The sequence below is a fragment of the Phaenicophaeus curvirostris genome, chromosome 11 (assembly GCF_032191515.1).
Source record: "Phaenicophaeus curvirostris isolate KB17595 chromosome 11, BPBGC_Pcur_1.0, whole genome shotgun sequence".
Lineage (NCBI taxonomy): Eukaryota > Metazoa > Chordata > Aves > Cuculiformes > Cuculidae > Phaenicophaeus > Phaenicophaeus curvirostris.
Window position 1 is genome coordinate 11,149,270 of NC_091402.1, and position 21,566 is coordinate 11,170,835.

At 40.5% G+C, this 21,566-nt stretch overlaps 1 protein-coding gene across 8 annotated transcripts in view; it reads left to right on the plus strand.

Annotated features, from left to right (window-relative positions):
- Positions 1 to 21,566, plus strand: part of CHL1 (cell adhesion molecule L1 like) — a 141,734-nt gene that overhangs the window by 69,151 nt on the left and 51,017 nt on the right. For all 8 annotated transcript variants that reach the window (XM_069866246.1, XM_069866251.1, XM_069866252.1 and 5 more), the window contains 3 exons: positions 10,652 to 10,841; positions 12,852 to 12,957; positions 15,290 to 15,480. In XM_069866246.1, the coding sequence (XP_069722347.1) occupies positions 10,751 to 10,841; positions 12,852 to 12,957; positions 15,290 to 15,480 (388 nt within the window). In that variant the 5' untranslated portion in view covers positions 10,652 to 10,750. The remainder of the gene's footprint in view (positions 1 to 10,651; positions 10,842 to 12,851; positions 12,958 to 15,289; positions 15,481 to 21,566) is intronic.

A 21,566-nucleotide genomic window follows, 5' to 3' on the forward strand; every position in this document is an offset into this window, starting at 1 on the left:
ATCCCCTTGGTAAGTGTGGACAGGTAGAAGCAAACCTAAACTGAGGTTTGGCCCAGTGCCTTGGGAAGAGGCACTCCGTGTCCAAGCAGGGCATGCCAGGATTTCAGGATTTGTCTAGCAGTGACATGGAGGGTGTTTTACTTGTATAGTTAAGTGATTTCATGCAGTGTATGTGGTTAAATCATTGCATTTCACTTCTTTTTATTTTTTTAAAGTAATGCCTTGTATCTCTGGTAATGTGGGAAATGTTGGAAGCTTAATATCTTTGACTTATCAGCAAAAGCAAGCATTGTGAGATCCTCCACGAAGCTGGAAAAGCTAATCTCTTTTGTTGCACAGAAGGAGGAAAAATCAGAGGAAGGCAGAAAGTACACAAGATTGCTTGATGTAAAACTCTCCATTCATGAGTCACTGACTCCAATTTAAATTAGAAACACGCAGTGTCCCTATGCCTTTCACTGTGTTCTAGCATTATTGTGCTGAGATGCAAAAATAACTGATGCAGAAGAATATTTGCTTTAGTTTTGATGTTAGTTTTTCTTTGGTTGTAAGATTTCATGAGTGAAATCTGTCAGGATTTTCCTCTTGGGATCTTGGGAACATGCTGAGCTTTACCTGAGTCCATGACAGAGAGAAGTGCTGTGAGCATACATCTAGCCTGGCACAGATGAAGCAGTGGGATCAGATTTAGGGTTTTTCTTGTATTTGACAGTATTCACCAGCGTTGTACATTGTGAGTGAATTTACCTGTCCGGGATACATCAGTAAAAAATGATCCTTAATGGATCAAGTGGAAATAATAGCTATTTTCTGCTGTTTATACAGTTAATTTGCAATTAAACACGCACCCCCCCATTCATATTGTCACCTTACTATCAGCACAGAGAACTGTGAAGTAAACACAAACCCATGATATGAAAATCACCAACAGAAAGCTGAACCCTCATTGCTCCACGGGGGTTTCTGTTGTTGTCAGATGATTTTCCTGGCATGGGGAATGCTCCTGCACCGAATGGAGCCCATTAGATACCGGGTGCTGTAAATTTTTCTCCCTCCTTTATCACCTGATGGAGTGCAGCATGTCTCCTGCGGCAGACTTCCTAGGAGCCTCTGTGTGTGCCTTTGGGAGGGGGATATGCTGTTTTCACTGAGCTTTATGCTGAATGAACAATCTTATTAGACTCCAGGCCTGCAAGGAGTTCTGCCTGGCAGATCCCCTGCCCACATTTCCAATTCAATAGGGCTCTGCCTGGCTTTGTGGCTGCTGAACAATGTGCTGCAGAGCAAGAACTTAAATAGCTAAAACTAGCTGGCATGAGCTGGTTTTCAAGAGAGGTTTTCAAGGTGAGGCAGGATTTCTCCTAGGAGGTGTTGCTTTACTAGAACACATTTGTTTGTTGTTACTAACGTGAGAAAGCTGATGATTTTGCTATTATTTTGTGCTTTGAAAGAGGGAGGGTGAATATACAAAAGAAGAAATTGCTTTTGCCACAAATTCATTTTGAAATTCAAGAGAATTTGCATTTTGTCTGTGGAAGGAGGCTGTCGCTTGCAGTCTCATCTGAAAACAAACTGCATCCCGTTTTTATTTCTTTTGTGTGTGGCTGATATGCCGTCATTCCCAGTCATTCAGCCCAGTTGCTGCTGTACTTTGTTTTATGCTTCATGCTTGACCTATGGGTTGCAATTCTAATCGCTGGTGAAAATAGCAATTAATATAAGATTAGTTTCAAACAGAAATGTGGTAAGCTCATTTAGGAGATGTAATATCTCAAGGAAATATATAATGGCAAAAGCCTCAGACAATAGTTTAATTTTTAACTGGCTGGATGCTTTCAGATGTATCTGCAAAGCTCAAATCTGTGGTGTTTTCTTACCAGGAAGGGAAAGTGATTGTCACTGTGTATTTGTAGATCTGTGAAAAAGCCATGCTCACAACAGTCCTCTACTACAGTGTTATCTTCTTTGCTGTAAGAGTTTTATTGGTTAACAATAAATGAATGAATGGATGGCCATACCTTTAAGAAAAGGAAATACAGCAAATGCATGTGGGGGAATTGGACTGCTCCTACATCTGTAGATGTGCATATATATATATAAAGCCAGGAAGCTTATGGTGACTTGTGTAGATGTTATGCAAACCACACTTTATAGTGCAATGAAGAAACATAATATAAAACTTCATTGTGTTATTTTTAATTTAACTTTAACTGTAGATACCTTAGAAACTTGATAATTAAATAATTCTAGATTTCTTAGAAGTCAGCAAAACATTTATGCAAGCAGTTTATGCTGCAAGATATGGTATTTACAGCTCAAGTACCCTATCTTAAATCCAGATTTTCCCCTGAAAGAGAGATTGCTGCCACAGTAGAACTGAAAAAAGGTTAGAAGATAAATGTAAAGATATGGACTGGGTACAATTCGAGGAAAGAGTAAGTTTGTGTCTGCACACCTAAACCCATCTGTTAAAATAGCTGCTGTAGTGGCCCAGTGCTTCCACTGCTCAGAGCTGCTGCCCAGTTGACCTACTCCAAAAGTGAACTTGGGAAAGAACCATTTTACATGCAGTGAGTTTGTCCAGAGAAGCAGAACCTGAGACCAAGGTGGGCAGCTAAATTATGCCTCTGCATGCATGTGCTCTGGTGCTTGAGGGACAGGATGGGGATGAAATCGTCAGTTTGGCAGTGGGATTGCAAGGAGGGGGGTACAGGGAACTGCACAATCCCAAGTGACGTGGAGGGGAGGACCTGTATGAAGTTCAGAAGAGCCAGTAAAGGTCTCCAGAGGGACTCATTATCTTGGGTGGTGGAGGTCAAAATATATAATCAATTAAGAAAAATGAAAAAGGCATTTAAATTTGTGGAAGGTAGGCCCATTGATAGCTATCACAGACAGAAGATTAGATGCAGTGTCTAGCTCAGATAGGCTCCAAGCAGCTGTAAGAAGTGGGGAGGATGTAGATGCCAGGAAAGGATCCTTCTGCACTCCTTCTGCTGTTTAACTGCACCTGCCCTGTCAGGAGAGCTGAGCCAGAGCAATTTCAATGTGACCTGGTGTCCCACTTGTGGTTAAGCACCGTTGTGCTCTTCAAGTCAATACAGATGCTTGTATTTGTTCATATATTTAAAAACATCCATCATGGTGGAATTTGGCTGCAAGGCATGCAGGTTTATGTGCTTCTAACAGTAGAAATAACCACACCAATGGTTGTCTCAATTTACTCGTAAGTGCCGTGTCAATAATGTTATAACTAAAGTTTAATGCCATATTTGTCATAAACAATGTACTGTTCACAGTTAACATTTATTTCTTTGGCTATGAGAAAGCTAAACCAGGTATTGATTTTCATGCTGGATTTTCTTTTGAGTCTCCATTACAAGTGCTGCTCAGGGGCATTTTGAGCTTACAGCAGAGCTGATCTGACACAGCTGGCAAACCTGATCTCCTGACCATCTTTGCAGGGCTGCTACTTTAGAGTAGGTTTCCATTATGAATATCCACAGCTGCAAAAGCAAACTTTGTTTTCAGCTATTTGTGTAATTTGTATTAAATTGGTAGTTTTATCAAAAGTTTCAGGTCTTAAGCTTGCTCATGCAAATTTTCACAGGAAGCAAATACAAAAGTGGGGAGTTTTATTTAAGATTGCTTGACTTAAAGTTTATAAATGCTATCATTGCATGGGTTGAGCAGATAGACCAAAATGGATACTGAAAAATAAAATATATTAAGATTAAATACTGTGTGTTGCTAGAAACAGTATTCAGTTCCACACTGTTTTTAAAAACTGAACTCTTGCTGACTTGAAAGGAGCCATCCAGTTGAACTTGTTGGAAGAAGTAAGGAAAAAGTAAAAACTAAAAACCTAATTCGTTCCAATTAGAAACCAAATTTCTGTAGATTTCAGTCATTGTGTGTGTGTAAAAGACATGCAAGGCTTTAAGAAATATGGTCCTTGTACTCTGTGATTTAGTAGTGCACTGCTTCAGCTACTAGATATATGAAACAAATCAGATCAAATCTGTCAGGTGCTGAGCCATTATACGGGCAGAGCGATGAGCAAGAGAAAACATTAACCATTCACAGACGGCTTTTAAGCAGTTTGAGAGCACAGAGTGTGATCTACTGAGACTTCCGAGGGATTATATTTTAGGATTTTGTTGGGAACAGCTGGGAGTAGACAGGAAGTATTTGCAAAAATGGATAGCTAGTGCTGGCTGCCTTTTCCTGGGATTGAGGAAATGCTTGTAAACCTTTTCGCCTTCCTTTTAGCTCAGGGTAGATCTCAGACAGGAACAGCATAAATTGAGTTTCCACACAATCAGCAAAACCAATCAAGCTGAGACATCAGGCGTAGCTGGACAAGAGCAGACCACAGGCTTGGAGACAGGGACCAGCTCTTGCCCTGCTGTGTCTGGCTGCCTGGGGAGATCCCATCTGAGGCCCCCAGTGCAGCCAATGTTTGACTTCTCTTCCAGAAAACCAGGACCTGACAGGCTGGGCTCCCAAAATCCCTAGATACTTCTTAAATCCTTGTCCCAGGGAAATTAATTCTATTACTTACATTGATTATTGAAGTGAATGTTTTACTGCTGCTTGTGCTACTGTAAAACACTTCACAGCCTTGTGTATGTATTTGTTTATTGTTTGTATTCATTCCGTCACACTTCTAAAGTATTTTGTGGTCTGAGAAACTGGAAGACCGATGGATTACAAAACTGGGAAGGCATAATACTTTCAATCATATTTAAAACTCATAAATTTTGTAAAGTAATCTTTAGCTGCACTGAAAATTTTACTTTACATGTGCTTTCCAATAATGTTTATGAAGTCCTTGGCAGGATAAATAATGCAAAGACTTCTCTCACTAAACCTCTTGGGAGCAGAATTACATCTAAAAAAAAAAAAAAAAATCTTCATGCCTATGTGCAGCAGTGTAGTACCTGGTATGGAAATGTTTTGCCGTGGAAGAAAGAACATATTTCTGATTTGGATGATTAAAATAATCACCTCTAGCATATGCATCTTGTTCTGCTTTTCTGAGAACTGACAATATCCAAAAATAGGTAACTGGGGTAGAGTCAAGTGAAGGTTATCTTCTCCCTGATGCTAACACTGGGATGTCAAAAAGCTTTTAGGGGAAATCTACATATAATATTGACACCTGAAGTAAAATGATGGGTTGTTATGAATATTCCTTCTCATCTTTTCCAAACACATTAGTGATTATGCAAAAAAAAAAACAAACCCAGAACCATAGCTGCATAAATATTGTAGCAGTAGCATTACATTTAAGGCTTTTCAGTGTCATAAATCTTGACCTTTCTTAGCTAATTAGTGAAGTAGGGAAGTATTGCTACTTGTGCAGTGGAAAAGCACAATGGTGATTGATCCTGTGTGCTCTCTGGGGCTCTCTGTCCCGGGGGACTGTGGTCCTTGTTCTGGGAGCTGCTGGAAGCCATTTGTCCCACACTGAAGACATTTCCTTGCCTTGTGTAATTTTTTGTCAGTAGTTAGCTGGAAGGCTCTGGAGTGGAGCAGAGAAATGGGCATGGAGGTTCACTGGGGCGATGGTGAACATTTTCTGAGTAGAAATTATGTGTCAATATAGCTGCCACCTACAGCATCCCCTTAACCAGGACACCCAGATGGGAACGGTGAGCGTAGAAACAGACAGATGGGGCATCCCTGTTGCCCTCCGCTTTCAATTTCTTCAGCATCTCAGGTCACTCACTATGATCTTTGATCAAATCTTACCTTCTCCAGGTTTCACACAACCAGCCTTGTGTAAGAAGCCTTCAAAGTGGTAGAGCTTCAGGAAGCCTCCCTTCAGGGGCTATGTAGGTGGGAGCCACCTCCCCATTCGATGGGTCTGAGATCACCTCAGGCTCTGAACTGTTTAGGGATGGAGGCAAGGGCATCAGTTCTGGAGCATCAGTGCTCACCAAGCGGAACCCTGACCGTACTGTCTGGGGCTTGCTAGGATGTGGTCAGACACGATGCTCTTTGCAGTCCTGATATCATCTATAGGTAAAACCCAGCCCTTGACTGAGCAGCAACCACTGATGTTTTGGAATGGGGGATATTTTGACTGTGGATAGGATAGTTTTCTTCTTCACTGACTGTAACTGGGAAAGAATGGGAGTACTTAATGAAGCTCATATACTGTATGGTCACTTAACTTGCAACGTATGGTGTAATTAAATAACCAAATTTTTATTTCTCGTTCCATGAAGCAGTTTTTTCCAAACTTTTACTCTGTTATGCTGTAACTGAGGCCACCACAAAGTCTGTAATCTCTAATTACGTATTACTTTTGTTTAACAGTCTTGTAACATACATGTCACTGAAAAATTAAATCTGATTCTAGCTGATGAAAAGGTCAGCTCAGAAATGTACCAATATTGAGCTGTGGGAATCCAGTACATTCATGAATATTTGTGCTGTACATGACTTATAAAGGGACCAAATCTTGCATATTTTAAGAGGGAACCAAACAGCTGAGATTGATGCCATATTTAGTAGTGCAATATAATTTGTCTTGGAAGCCGTAGACCAGTAATCTGGGAATTTTGGCTGTCATCCTGCTACTATTTATGAGCAATTTTAATGTAGTAATTACATGTAGGAAAAATTATTTACTAGGTTTATGAGGTAAGTGGAAATCTAATTTCTTTTTTTCTTGTTTATTTGTCCAATATTTTTATTACATACTTCTGGAAGCAATGGCATACAACAAAGGAATCTGGAACTGCACTGCTCCTTAGAAATACCGATAATTTGAAAGATTTGCTCACTGTAAGTTAAAGGCAGCTCATTAGACAAACAAATGAGCTGTCCTTATAGCAATCAGTATTTACTACTAACTGAACAGCACAGTAAATAATGAATTGCAGGTAAGGAACTACAGATAAGTATTTGCAGTGAATTCAAATTACTTGGCTTAAGCCTGAGGCAGAGAAAAGAGAACATAAAGATAGTAATGGAGGGAGGAGGGGGGAAAGAAAAAGGAAGAGGAGACATCATAAATGTAACATTTGTTGTAGAATACACCTTAGTTCATTGTGCCAAGGAAAGGTTTTCATTGGTAATTTTTCATCCCTCTCCCCAGTGCAATGGATGCTGCATCAGACTCCTCAGGGGAACAAAGGAGAATGTGGGATTTTTGGCACAAAGCATGAGTCTACAGCAAGCTCTGAGCCTGATCCAGCACACTGGCTTGGAGAGCAGGGCTGAGGTTTTCACCAAGGCCAGGATTACGTGGGTTGCTCTCTGGCACTTACTAGACCCCAGGAGAGTGTTGTGCTTTGGCACGAGTGAGAGTGGAACCTGCCTGTAGCTGCCAAGTGCTTGTGTTGCGGTACCTCCTTTATTTCTCTAAATTACTTGGGCAGTTAAATTGTTCATTTATTAGGAATTGACACAAGATGAGAAGTTTTGGTTTGGATTTTAATCATCATAGGAGTGAAAGACTGTGCTATGTGAAGTTTGGGTATGTAGCTGTGTTTAAGGTTGGGATGGATGGAATTTCTGGAGGATGTCTGAAATTACTCATTTAGGAAGGAGCTCAGGGTTGTTTGGGTGCTGGAGATGAGAGGGGAGGTCGATGATTTAATCAGGGACTCTGCAGTTTCAGCTGAGCTGTGGGCCTCGGGCTTGGTAGGACAGCCAAATGCGTGACAGCCATACAAAATGCCTAACACTTGGCAGCCCTGTCTATACATCACCTTAAATAAGGTTAATAGCATGACACTGGTCTCCGTGTGGGGAGAACATAGATCTTGACCAGTCTGATCTTGACTGTCACTGTCCAGAACAGGGCACAGAAGAGCGACTAGCTGAGTGGAGCACGTCGGAGGAGATGTGCATTTAGTGTTAACCTTCCTTAATAACTGCTGTCACAACCAGCACAGCCACGATAACACCTGTGCTACTCCATTATGGGTAATATATATAAATACAAAGAGGAGGCTTATCTTGCTGGAGAGTTATTACTAGGTAAATAACCCTGCAAAGATACTGTTGCTTAATTCACATCGCCCCAGGATTCACACCCGTGTGGAAACTGCCACAGATAAAAATGGCAGAGGTTAAATGCAGCTGCAGGAAGATTTCTGTGTGGCCTTTGTAGGTATCCAATTGCTGTGCAAGAGTCCAGCACCATCAGACCTGAAGTGCTCGCTGCTTCCAAATGCTGGAGCTGTCAGCCCCTTACATTAGTATGCAACATGGGAAAAAGAGCGAGGTGCTAGACAGACCAACTAATTACAGCAGCCTGCAGGGGTGAGTTGTGCCGTAGCACACAATAAAGGATATCCTTTCTATTTAGTATGTTTCTTCTTTGCTCTATGTGACTTTATTAAAAAAAAAAAAAAGGAAAGTGTGAGCTAATGGGTTAGCTGTTTTCATTTTCCTTTATTTTAATCTGAATCTATAAAATGCTTTATAACATTTATATAAAAAGAAACTTCCTACTCCTCACTCTGCAGCCTAAGCAAGCTGCACTCCTCCTGTAATCTTAGCTCCCTTTTCTCTGGCTGGCATCCTGGCACAGGATGCTCTCATCCCCAGAGTTCTCAGCAGACTGGGGGAGAAGAGGGCTTTGCTGCCACTAATGTATCGTCTGCAGGAAGCAACACTGATCAGATTTTTATGAGCTTAAATTGCAGTTGTGTGGCTAGAGGGTTTGCTGTCAAAGCAATTGTTTTATTGTTGATGACACAGATACCGCTGGAACTGAGCATCTACCAGGACCAGCAAAGCAGAGTAGGTGAGCCCAGTCCTGTAGTGACAGAAGTTGTACAGCAATCAGATGGCTGCAGGCTGGGGTTGCTGTGCAGCTGTGGGTCGTGTGTACCGCCACATGCTGTGATACAGCCCAGAGTTTATTAGACTGAAGTCTGGAGAGCTCTATTACTCATAATTCAGAGTTAGGAGTAATCAAACTGAGGGAAATATCAACTATCACAATGCAGAACTTGCCTGATTCTGCCTGCTTTGCACACATGCACAACCTAGGGGTTGCAGCTCAGCCAGCAAGTTGTCATCCCCTTCAGTGCCTTCCTGTGCCATCCCCCTCTGTGGAACAAGGCACTAAGCAGATTAGTTGGCTTCTTCCATCAGTGAACACTCAGTGCCTAAGATACTTATGAGACATCTGTTTTTTAGCCTCATGAGGCTTATGTGATTATAGTGTCTGTCTCTTGTCCCCTTGTCGGCCAATTTCAATCATCACCCTGGGATTTTGGTCTCAAATACGTTAACTTCCAGAAAGTTTTCGTGATCTGATGACCAAGTGAACAGAAATTGTCCTGCTAATGCCTCTGGAGAAGGGGCCATGCAGAAGCTGTTGCTCATCTCTAAGAACTATGCAGGAGGAAGTGTGCTGGGTGAAAGGGAAATCTCTGCTTCATGCCTGTGTTTTGCAGAGGTCTAGCAAACCAATCATCAGGAGCAAAGCATCCTGGACCAGCGGGTGCTGGCTGTGCGGCTCAGCACTGTCTCTGCTCCAGCTGCAGCCAGCTGTGCTGGGAAAGGGTGAGTGTCCCCACTGTGCTGTCCAGGTCCCATCTCCTGCCTGCTCCTGCATGCCAGCTGCTATCAGTGATCCCAGCATTGCTTTTCTGATCCCTGGATTAACTGGGTGGTGTGTGCAAAGATACAAGAGCTGTGTGCAAGCCAGGCTTAGTCTGGGGACACATTGCTGTAGTTGTACAGCTCTGCTTGTGCACTCAGTGGCTTGAATCAGAGCTCACTGTGATGTGCTGGGCTGGGCTGCTGACAGGTTGGTACTTGCAGCCGTCATAGTAGCCTTATCTTGAAAATTGCTCTTGCAAAATTATCTTGACAACTGAGGTCTAAATTCTCTCGAGTCTGATGTCCTGCAAGTGCTACGTGTTAGAAGATGCACAGGTACAAAATGTATCTTACACCAGTTAATATTTCCCTGAGACACTATGAATTATGGTGATGACTGAAATCCTCTGTACAGCCACATTTGTAGAATTCTCTTTGCTCCTTTGTGAATTACACTTAAATGCTCATTAGAGCTGAATATGTCTCCTTTTGGCAGCTGCCTGACATTTTTGCCTTGTAATGCGGAACTTAAGGGTGTATAATGGACTGTGTAAAACCCACATATAGTAGTTCTGGGATTATGGAGGAAAAGCAAAGGTTTCATGTTCTGGTCCTTATTAGTGAACTAAACTATGAATGTGTCTTTTTGTAAACATAAATGAAAGACAAAAGACATAGGAGATTTGCAAACAAGGTCATTAGAATACCGAATTTCTCTCATTAGATCTGTTACATTACTTTCCAACATACACAACTCTCATTAGAAAAATTTATGAACTGGAATGATTACAAATATACCACCTTTTAAGCCATCACTACTTTTAATTGCAAAACAAAAAAATAATTATACTTCTGTGCTGTAATGGATTTGTACTTTTGTGCATGTATTTTCTTACTAGAAATTTAATAGAAAACCTTCCCAGAGCCAAAGGGTGGAGAGAGAGGAGACGAAATTGTACCACTTACTGCAATTTGCAATGCAGCTGCAAATCCTGAAGCATTGCTTTAATTTAGTAACCTTGTTAGGGCCAAGTTAATACTGCAAGCTAACATGGCTCTTTCTTCTCCTCACTAGACTTTCAATTTCACATCCTTACATCTGATTTGAAGTGACGGTGAGAGGAAGCATAAGGTGTATCTCATTCTGTTTGGACTCCTTGTTTACATAAGAGTGATGGAGATGCTGTTAAGCACAAGAGGGATCACCATATGCCTGTTTTTCTTTGTATTGAGTTTGGCAGCAGCTATTGAAATACCATTATCAGGTGAGTTGTAGCTATTTACTGAACACTGTGCTATTTTGATTTCATATTCCCTGCCTCTTTTTATTTTTTTTTAAAAAAAAAACCTTTCCCTGAAGAAAAAATTATTAAATCCTGCTTTTCAGTTGTTCAATTTTGAATTTAATTCTGCCAGAACATGGCCTTTGGGGAATTCGTATGTGAAAAAAATGTAAGCTACTTTGTTTGGACCTTTGTAAACTGTAGCAGTAAACTTGTCTAATAACAAATATCTGGTGCTTGTGATCCAATGCACCACTTGTCTCGGAGCGTTTGATTTTTGTCCTTCACGTAAATTCTTCATTCTGGCTCTGAATTTTCCCAAAGCGTGTTTAAAGTTAATATACCCTTACTTATTTGTCTTGCAACCTGCCATTTCAGTCTGCAAGAGGAGCAGGTGTATGTCTCAGGGCGTACATGAGTCCCCAGAGAGTATTTCCTATACCTCTCATGCTGCCCTGGGGAGCACTTCCTTTATCCCTCTCTGGCTGTGATGCATTCAAACTGCCTGTTTTACACGGCTGGTGTGGTTTCAGGACACGTGTAAAATATGGGATGAGGCTCATAGGGGACAATCCAGTGAAAGTCAGTGGACCCCACTGCCTGGAGTACTGCCCGGACCTCCCAGGCTTTATATTTTTCAAACATAAATGGACTAGGAGGATTACAAACTACAGGGGTTTGGGGGAAAAGAACCACAACAAATCACACCTCAACCATATTAGGTTTAGAATGAATTATCGTGCGGATAAATAAATAAATAAATAAGCCCAAGGAAAAAGAAATGTTGTCTTTTCACTGGGTTTTGGGTGCTGTAGTTTCAGAGCAGGACATGGGCCAGTTTCAGGGCATCGTGGGGACCTGCTGTGAGCTGTTACCACTCCAGAGTCTGCCTGTAGCCCCAGCTGCAAAGGAGAAGGCAAACAAACAGGTTTATAGGATATTTTCCCAAAGCTATCTGAAGTTGTTTAACAGCATTTTGAAGAAGAATTTTTTAGAGGAAGGTACCACATATATTCCTTGTGTTTAAGTAAAGCAAAATTGGAGTTATGCCTATACAGTGAGGGACAAACTGAGCTTACACTGCTTTTAAGTGCCTGCACAGGGGAACCATTTAGCCCTTAATTTGCTTTAACGGATCATTTTATATTTTAATAAAAAGGAATTATGTCTGATCAGTGAAGCTGGTGGGCTCGGAAGTGTTTGGCTTTGAAACCACATGGTATGGCAAGACACCACATTTTGCTCCAGCTTTGAGCTTCTTGGACTTAAAAGGGAAAGCAAAGAACATGTTAATTTTCTTGCTGGCTTTTTATAACAATGTGATGATCCTCTTATCCCCCTCTGCACTGTGGGGAGCATTCTCCCTCGTGTGGTTCTATTACAGACACTCATAATGCTTTAATTCCCTTAGAAATAAAATGTTAGTGAAACATCATTGTGTGACTGTGTTACTATTAACGGATGTTCCGTGTACTGTGTCCTGGAAAGAGTATTAAGTCACCCTTGCAATCCATGGATGTCCTGGCAGTTGTTTCTAGAATGGAGGTAGCAGTTTGCTACTTCATGTGGAAGTATCTGTATCTAGATTAAAAAGCCAGTTATTGACTTCATCGGTGAATAAATTTATCAGTGCACACCTCCATGCTTTGGCTTGAGCTTTAGCATGGCCCCAGCTCTCCTTTGACCTGGATGGGTTGGTTATGCATGAAAGTATGCACCAATGATGCCCCTGAGTGGCTGACTGAACACAGTCAATGCTGTCAAGGCTACTTCTGGCTGCTGAGGCCATGATAGTGTTCAGTTTTGGGAGGAGAGAGTGTTGTCAGTGCCAGGAAGATGATGATCATCATCCCTTTTTTTTTTTTCCTTAAAGCAAGCCTCACTCTTTGCAGGAGTAAGGCAATCCTGGCGTTGTCCATCTTGAAGAAAGGACCTGAGCGGGACACAGTTTTGCTTGAATGGTGTTTTAACCCAGTACGTCTTTGTGTTCAGTTGCACAGCTTCCAACAATCACAGAGCAGTCTCACACCCAGGTTGCCTACCCTTTTGATGAGGACTTTACAATCAAATGTGAAGCTAGAGGAAACCCACAGCCCACGTGAGTACTGCTTTCATCTGGAGAAACAAGCTTTTAGCCTTTGCCAAACATTGTTCTGGTTTTGAGAAGAGGAGGAATAGCTAATGTACAGTAACCTGCTCCTCACCGTAGGTCAAGGTTAAGGTTTGGGCTTCCATTTAAAACATTCATCTTTTGTTGCTCTATCACTTCCACTCTGTGAATAGATGTCAACATTCCTCTTTCTTGCTGGGAGATGTTCCATTTCTCTAGCATGTGTTAAGTTCACCCCATGATTTAGAAGACCTTTTCTGGGCTGTGCTGCAAAAGATAGGAGGTCTGTACGAGTAATCAAAGGGTCCTAGCTGATCTTCTACCTTTTTCACACTAACCCTAAAAATACCAAGTGCATTAAATTGTGTATTCAGAGACTACATTTGCATTTTATTAGATACCTTGTCTATAGACAGCGGTGCGTAAGGCGTTATTCATATAAATATCTAAATGTAAGCTTTATGTATTTTACACTGATATAAAAAAGAAAGATTTTCAGTGAAAATGTGATCAACAAAAAGTGTAATAATAACATAGTAAAAGCTCTTCTTGAGACTTTCGACACTGCATGGTGTATGGGCTAAATTAATAGCTGGTTTTCATGTCATTGCTCTTTAATCTTTTCCTGCTTCTTTCTCTGCAATGCAATCTAAACTTGCTTTAAAAAAGTAATTGTTATTTTCACAGAATCATGGAATCACTAGGTTGGAAAAGACCCCCAGGATCATAAAATCCAGTCATTCCTATCAATCACTAAACCATGCCCCTCAGCACCTCGTCCACCCGTCCCTTAAACACCTCCTGGGAAGGTGACTCAACCACCTTTCTGGGCAGCCTGTTCCAGTGCCCAATGACCCTTTCCGTGAAATTTTTTTTTCTGATGTCAAGCCTGAACCTCCCCTGGCAGAGCTTGAGGCCATTCCCTCTTGTCCTGTCCCCTGTCACTTGGGAGAAGAGCCCAGCACCCTCCTCTCCACAACCTCATTTCAGGTAGTTGTAGAGAGCAATGAGGTCTCCCCTCAGCCTCCTCTTTTCCAGGCTAAACACCCCCAGCTCTCTCAGCCGCTCCTCTTGTTCTCCAGCCCCCTCACCAGCTTTGTTGCTCTTCTCTGGACTTGCTCCAGAGCCTCAATGTCCTTCTTGTGGTGAGGGGCCCAGAACTGAACACAGGATTCGAGGAGCGGTCTCACCAGTGCCGAGTACAGAGGGAGAATAACCTCCCTGGACCTGCTGGCCATGCCATTTCTGATCCAAGCCAAGATGCCATTGGCCTTCTTGGCCACCTGGGCCTCTGCTGGCTCATGTTCAGTCGCTGTCAACCAACACCCCCAGGTCCCTCTCCTCCAGGCAGCTTTCTAGACAGACTTCTCCTAGTCTGTAGCACTGCATAGGGTTGTTGTGCCCCAAGTGCAGGATTTTATATTTATTTTATATCAAGATGATTTGATCCTTTTTAATTGCGCTCTGAGTGTTAATTTATAATATGCTAACAGATTTCCTTTGTTTCACTGTTTGTCTGTGGATCAATGAAAAGTTTTCTGGTATGTTTAAAAGTTTATGATAGTGCTGGTTAGGCAACAGGAGCCCACCTTCTCCTCCATACTGTAGCAAGGCAGTATTGCCAATACTAGTGAAGTGCCAAAACTTACATTTCTGTTGACGTTAATTTATTCTCTTAAAACATTGCAAAATGTTGAAAGAGGCACATATTCCACTAAATGTATGTTCTACAGTAATTTCTGACTGCCTCTGCTATTGAATTAGTGTAGCACAATTTCAAGCCATCTGAGACGTCCAGATACATAAATTATGACCAATTCTTTAGCGGTCATCAAAATCACACCCCAGTAGCATCAAAACTAGAAGCAATTCTATGTGAAAACCAGGAGAGACTCCATAAGGTCATTGTGGTTTCTCCTGGGTCTGATCATGGTATCTCCTGTTAATCCTTGCCAGTTCAAAGTGCCAACTCTCCCACAGACATGACTTTATCACAAGCCTCTAGTTCCTTTCACTGTGTAGTTCTCGTTCTCCCAGATGGCCTCTCTGATTTTTTTTTTGTCCTTGCCTTAAGCTTGGTATTCTTATTTTATGTCGCAGTCTGTTACCCAAAAGTAGTGTCAAACAGGAGAGACATGCCCAATAGCTAACTCTAGTTATAGTAGCACAGTTGTCATTTTACCATCCAACTCTCTCCTCTTATATCAAAATTTTCCTTTAATTTTGATAGTACATTATGGGACCCATATTTACCACTGGTTTTGTACCATATTTCTTTCTATTCTGTGATCTGTCCTTAGTAACACTTATTATTTTCCAGCTTCAACTGGACTAAAGATGGGAAGCCGTTTGATTTATTATCTGACCCAAGGATAGTTGCATCTAACAACTCTGGAACATTCATTATTCAAAACCGTGGAATCATCACCAATTTTCAAGGGAAATATCGCTGCTATGCATCCAATGTGCTGGGAACTGCCATGTCAGAAGAAATTGAGCTAATTGTTCCGAGTAAGGACTTTTACTTTGCTTGTGTTTTGAAAGTGAAAACTATGTTTACTCAAATTAAATGGGAAAGAACCAGTTACTAAGGTGGCTTATGGTAAAATATGCACAGTTTGTGATTCAGTGAACATTGGAAAGAAGAAATCTGTGTGCTCCCTGGAATTATTTCATTGTATTCCTGGTTTTGGGGACAGAAACCAAATAAGAACGCAAGATTTCAGACAATACCACTGGACTATCAAGTCCTTACTGGTTTCCCGGTGCTGAACTGTCACTCCTTACCAACTTTAAGTAATACAAACTGGGTAAATAATTTATATAGTTTGCTGGATATATTAATTTGGAAACCATATATTGTTTACTTTTGCTTTCTGAGTATCATCTGCCCCACTTTGCCTCTAGAGGGTGGGTTAGTGGGTAAATTGACCTAAACTTTTTAATAGCCATCTCGAGAGTTGAATGTTCAATGATTCAAAAGTCACTATTTGCTTTGACTTGACTGTTGAAATGTCTTTATAAAGCACTTGCTTTGCCTTTGTCTTGAAGCCCATAAGAATTCTTTTCTGATTTATATTTGCTGAAAGCCACTATTTGCTCTTATGATGCTTTCTCTTCTAATACTTTTCTTTTTCTAGTAAGACAGAAGCATAAATATTGATGAGAGTTGTAGTCTGGTAAATTCTCTACCTAATCTGGGCAGAGACAAATTGTTTGTGAGCTGATGGCAGCACATGAAGAAAATACAGAAATTAAAATATTTGGAGATATGAAGCAGAGAGCAGAAAAAAATGGCAGAGTATCTCTCTTAACTGCAGTACTATTATTGAAAGACATTAGCTATTTGTGAAAGAGAAATGATGGCACAGATCGTGAAATAGTTTTAGAAATATATTAAAAATTAAAAATGTAGCAGGCAATGAAAGAATAGGAAGTCACTGTCAGAAAAAAACGCTCTAGGGAAGTTGTAAAAGATACTTCATGAGTTTGGGGAATCTCTTCACTTAAGGTTGGAGTGATCTCTGTAATACTGGAGAAATGTATTTGACAAGTGATTAAGTATCATGTGATGCTTTCACTTTCCAAACATTTATTGGAAAGCAAGTGCTGTTTAGAGTCAAAAGACTGTAATATTTCAGCTTGGCAACTGTGACTGAGTGCCCAGAAATTGGGAGGACAATATGGTCTTCAAGGAACTTGAAAGCAGGAGCTGGGAGAAAGGATGGGTGAAATAACAGCTTATTACTGCAAAACAGCAACTGATGCAAATGTTTGAAAGCTTAAGAGGGAGGGCCAATCAAGTTCATTAATGTAGAGTGTTCAGGATTTTGTATAGTTACTTGAAGTAAGAATATTAAAGACCTGGAACAGAATGGAGACTGAGCTCGAAAAAGTAGTTGTGAAAATTACTGTGTCCTTCCATCATTAGCACAGAAGAAGAGCACGGGGAAATGAGTGGTTTTGAGGAACAGACTTGTAGAGGTAGAATGAAATTTACTAATACGAAGTTCAAGGTAACAATTAGGACACTGATTCAATCAGCTTTCTACTAAGTGCATGTAGGTTGGAAGTAACATAGGAAGAAGAACACACAATTGGACTTAAGTTCAGGATCAAAATAAATTAAATTAGAATAGGAAAGTTAGAGGCAGAATCTTCCCAGTGGGAGTAGAAAGGGCAAGAAACTTCACTGGCTTCATGATGGAGCAGAGTGAGAACATGAAGCAGACTGTATGATGCAGTCAGTTAGCATAGAAGAGGACAATCAACAGTGCCGTGAAGTTTTTGTAAGACTAGATCCTGCATTTCCAAGTTCCTGTGATATTTTGTTATTAAGGGGTCTGACAACACTGTGCACATGTGGAGTTGGCTTGTCCATGATGGGAGATATCTTCACAGTCTTCTCAGCCTTTGCAGTGATGAAATGGCTACCTGTGTATGAAATCTACTTCTAGCAGGCCAGCACAGATGAAAAACGTTATGAGAAATGTGCCTAATCATTTTTATTCTGTATTTTTCATAGAAGGTAATTCTGAGAAGCATTTTAGGCTTAAGTGGGATGGGAGAGTGGTGGTGCTGTGGTCATGTTGAAAATAAGACACACCACAGAGGCTGGGAATGTTCCTGGGAGAGAGCTGCTGAGGATGCCATATAAACATATTTTTATGTGTGCTCCTCATGAAAGACATGATTTATTTTCCTTCTAGCAAGTTTTATGGACTTTTTTACTTGGGAAATTTATTTCATGTTGCACTGTATTGCATAGTATTCCCTGATGTAGTAGCTTTTGCATTTGGTGGGGAATAACCAAGATTATGTGTATTGCTATGTGGTTTAGTCTCTTCCAACTCGCAGTTGTTTTAAGGGAACAGCATTTCTGAGCAGAGTAGAAATGCACAAAGTTTTAGGGCAGTAAGTTGAAGTTTATTGAACTAATGATCTAAGTTGGCTCTGCAGGTAGTACAGTACAACTGATGTCAACTGGAGTTACAGGGAGGAAGAGGAGAGTGATGCAGTTACTCAAAGCTTTAGACAGGACGTAATTATTCACTTTGGAGTCTGGCCAGGGCAATGGGGTTAATACAACTTTTCTTAAGCAAAGTGTCTCAGACTCATTATTTTTCAGATGAGTTCCAAATATCAGTGTCACGTTTCAGTGAAGGTATGTCACCTCTAGCAACAGAATATTGTGGTACTCCATTGCTACTGAACTAAAAAAGGTGCTTAAGAATGGAAAACAAGTATGAGTTGATGTCCGTGTCTAGGGTTATTAAATCTGTCCTCAGAGACTATAATTTTTGCTTTTAGTGATAAATTGTCTATACTAGCTGGTGTAGATATTAAATATACTGGAGGTAGTTAGCAACAAATGAATAGAGAAGTTACAAACATGGTTGTTATCAAATGCAAGAGGAATTTTAGTGCTAATACATTCCTAAATCCAGAAAACAAATAAATGATACAGATAATATATTAGAGGGATTTAACCAACTCCCACAACTTTTAAAGCACATTTACTTTTATTCAAAATCTTCTGCCATCAATTCTTTCATTTAATGGTGCGATGTAGATGCTGCAAATTAAATCAGGATTGAGAAAGTAATAGAAGACACCTTTGATTTTCTGAAGTGCTGGAATGTCTACAACTGTGCTCAAGCAAAATAGAGCTGCCGATGCACGGATCTGCTGTAAATTAGGCAATCACTGACACAGAAGAGTTTGAATTACCTCTAAAGAGAATTACCTCTATTCACCAAGTTTTGAAGCAGAGACTGGTACGTGCGATATCAGTACATGCATTCATGATAATCATGCGGAGGTGGCAGTGCTTTTCCAGCTGTATTCATGAAAATTGTAAGCTGCTTGGCAAGTCACTATGCCAGTGAAGTGAAGAAAAACCCAGCAAGTAGGACTAGGCCGTTTTTTTTCATAAATTACATCTACACTGCAGAAGTGCAGTAGTGGGTCTGTAAGGCTGCTGCTGAAAAGGGGAACAAAAGACTGTTTACTCACAGTAGTCATTCCAGGAAAGCAAGAGAAGTGCCAGCAGAAAGGATCATTAAATCTCACCTACATAATGAAAATACCACACCTCCCCTATATATGATGACATTAAGGAGTGTGGGGAAGAATGGGGTCTGAGGATGTCTGCATCATTTACAGAGTCCAGATTGTACAAAATACATGCAGCATGAAAATGAATTTCAATTATGAGAACACAGACTTCAGCTACCCTCCTCCTGTATTCAGGGGATCTGTTGCTTGAATTACTGAGGAAGCCAAATGCCAGAGGAACAAGTACAGTTTGAACTTCTTTAATTAACTGTAATGTAAAAGACTCTTCATGGTAGACTGCTTTAAGATTTATGCTCAGTATTTCTAAAGCTGTGGCTTGAAAAGACCGAAGCTCTGAGGATGGAAACGTAGCCTAAACATAAAATCGTCCAGCAGCAGGCTATGCTATGCCAATGTTGTTAGTTAAAGAATTCCCAAAGAAAGCAAAACTTGCCAGATGTGAATATTGTGAAAGAATTGAAGGTTATTGAGGTGATGCTGATAGTTTAATATCAGTAACACACTTCGTGAAGGTGTTCAGTATAGCCTCTATGGAAGAGAAAACAAAAGAGTAGCTCACTGAGGGTTTGCAGGTGATAAGAGTGAAAAGTAAACCTCTTGCTTCTAAACCAGTGTCCTATATTTTTGACGACATTTTTGGCCGTCTGAACCATTGTGATCACTCTGACTGTTGTCAGCGACCATAGTTTTGAAAAGAGGTTTACATAAAAAAGGATAGTCACTGATTCCATCATAGAAGCCTCTTTGAGAGTGAGTGGACTGATGGTCTTCCTGGCAGTCAGACTTTATGAACTTTTTCAATTTAATGTAGCAATTAAAAAATCCATAAATAAGTAGGATAATATATCATAAACAGTTCAAAGGCTGCAGTGAAAATTACAGATTTAACTACTGCATATACCACATGAATCAGAATAGCAATTGGTGCACTGAGGTGTGTACTGGAAGCTGCCCAAGCTGTATTTGATACCACTCATTTGGTTGATGACTGCAGTTCACATTTATGATTCTTTGATATATTGGGCTGCATAAGATACAGATCTGTAAAACAAATCAGTCGGCTACTAATTAAAGTGTCTGAGGAGCTGGGAATTTCCAGGATACAGGTGTTTCTTGACTATTTCCTCTTTCCCTCACTCTTGCACCCTTTAAGGATTTATTTGCATGATTTGTGGTTGGACTTAATGATCTTAAAGGTCTTTTTCAACCTAAACAATTCTGTGATTCTGTGAAGAACTTAAGAATATCCATGATGGGTCAGGCTAAGAACGTAGTCCAGACATAACTCCACCAGCATCCTGGCTTGTAGTGATGTTTTCCTACAACATTTTCCCAAACTGCTGATTTACCGTAATGTGTTGTCTCCCATTTTACACCAGCTACTTGTAAAAACAGGGCACAGGGATCTGAAGGGCTTCTACAGTTACCTAGAGAAATCCTTTTCCTTCAGTTCAATTTCTCAACACTTTGCCAAGAAACGTAAATTATCATATTGAACGGACTCTTTTCTCATGTAAACTGGTATTAATTGCCGTACCATTATTGTTGTGTGAAGTGACTGTAGTCAGCCATAGGATAAAAACTAAGCTAAAGTGTGCTCATGGGTACCTAAGTAAGTCTGAAGTAATCCTGGTGGGAATTGGTGTACTCTAAGTCTGCTTGCTATATTTGTGAATCTGTAAACCTAAATTAAAATTTAGGTTTTATATTGCATTGTATTGGTCTTCCTCCTATTTGATTTTAGTTGAGATACTGCACTTTCTGAACAGATAAGAAGTAGGAGGGAGTGACCCAGCCTCCTTTCTGAAATTTCTGTAAGCCAACCTAATTTGCCAGTGGTATTTCAATTTAATCTCTAGTAAAGTTTGGTCATTAAACTTTGAGTCACCCCAGGGATTAAACAGAGCCTGGTTCCTTACACAGATTACTCTGGAAACTGATAATCTTCCATTTCCATGGTTTACGCACTTGTCAAAACACTGTGATTCTGTTTTTTTGAGTGCTGTACAACATTCACTGTACAACCCTATTGGGAAATAATATTTGGGCAGCAAAGCTTTTCCCAAGACTATTTTGAGAGCTTTATATGTCACAGCGGGCTTTTAGAAGATGTCTCTAACAGAAGTCAGGTGTACAGTTTTTCATCTTCCCCTATGGCTGTTTCATATATGCCACTTGATTGCTTGTGTCGTGAGGGCCATCCTGCCTGCACTTCAACAGGCCTTTCTGAGTCATTAAATAATGTTGTTTTCCCCAGTGTTATGGATATGTGAGAGGTAGCACTTGGAGCTATGCTGGATTCTCTGTCCCCTCTCATTATATCTGTGTGTGGGGAATAGCATGAAAGATTGACATGACAGTTTTAATGGTATCGCTGCAAAGAGATCAATTGGTTGTAAATTTTACAGTGTCCATGTGCTACATTGATAACTGCATATGGTATTAAACACTTTCATGACACAATTAATCTTGTATAATACTTTTGAGCTTATCTCAGCTGTGATAGTTTCTGTGATCAG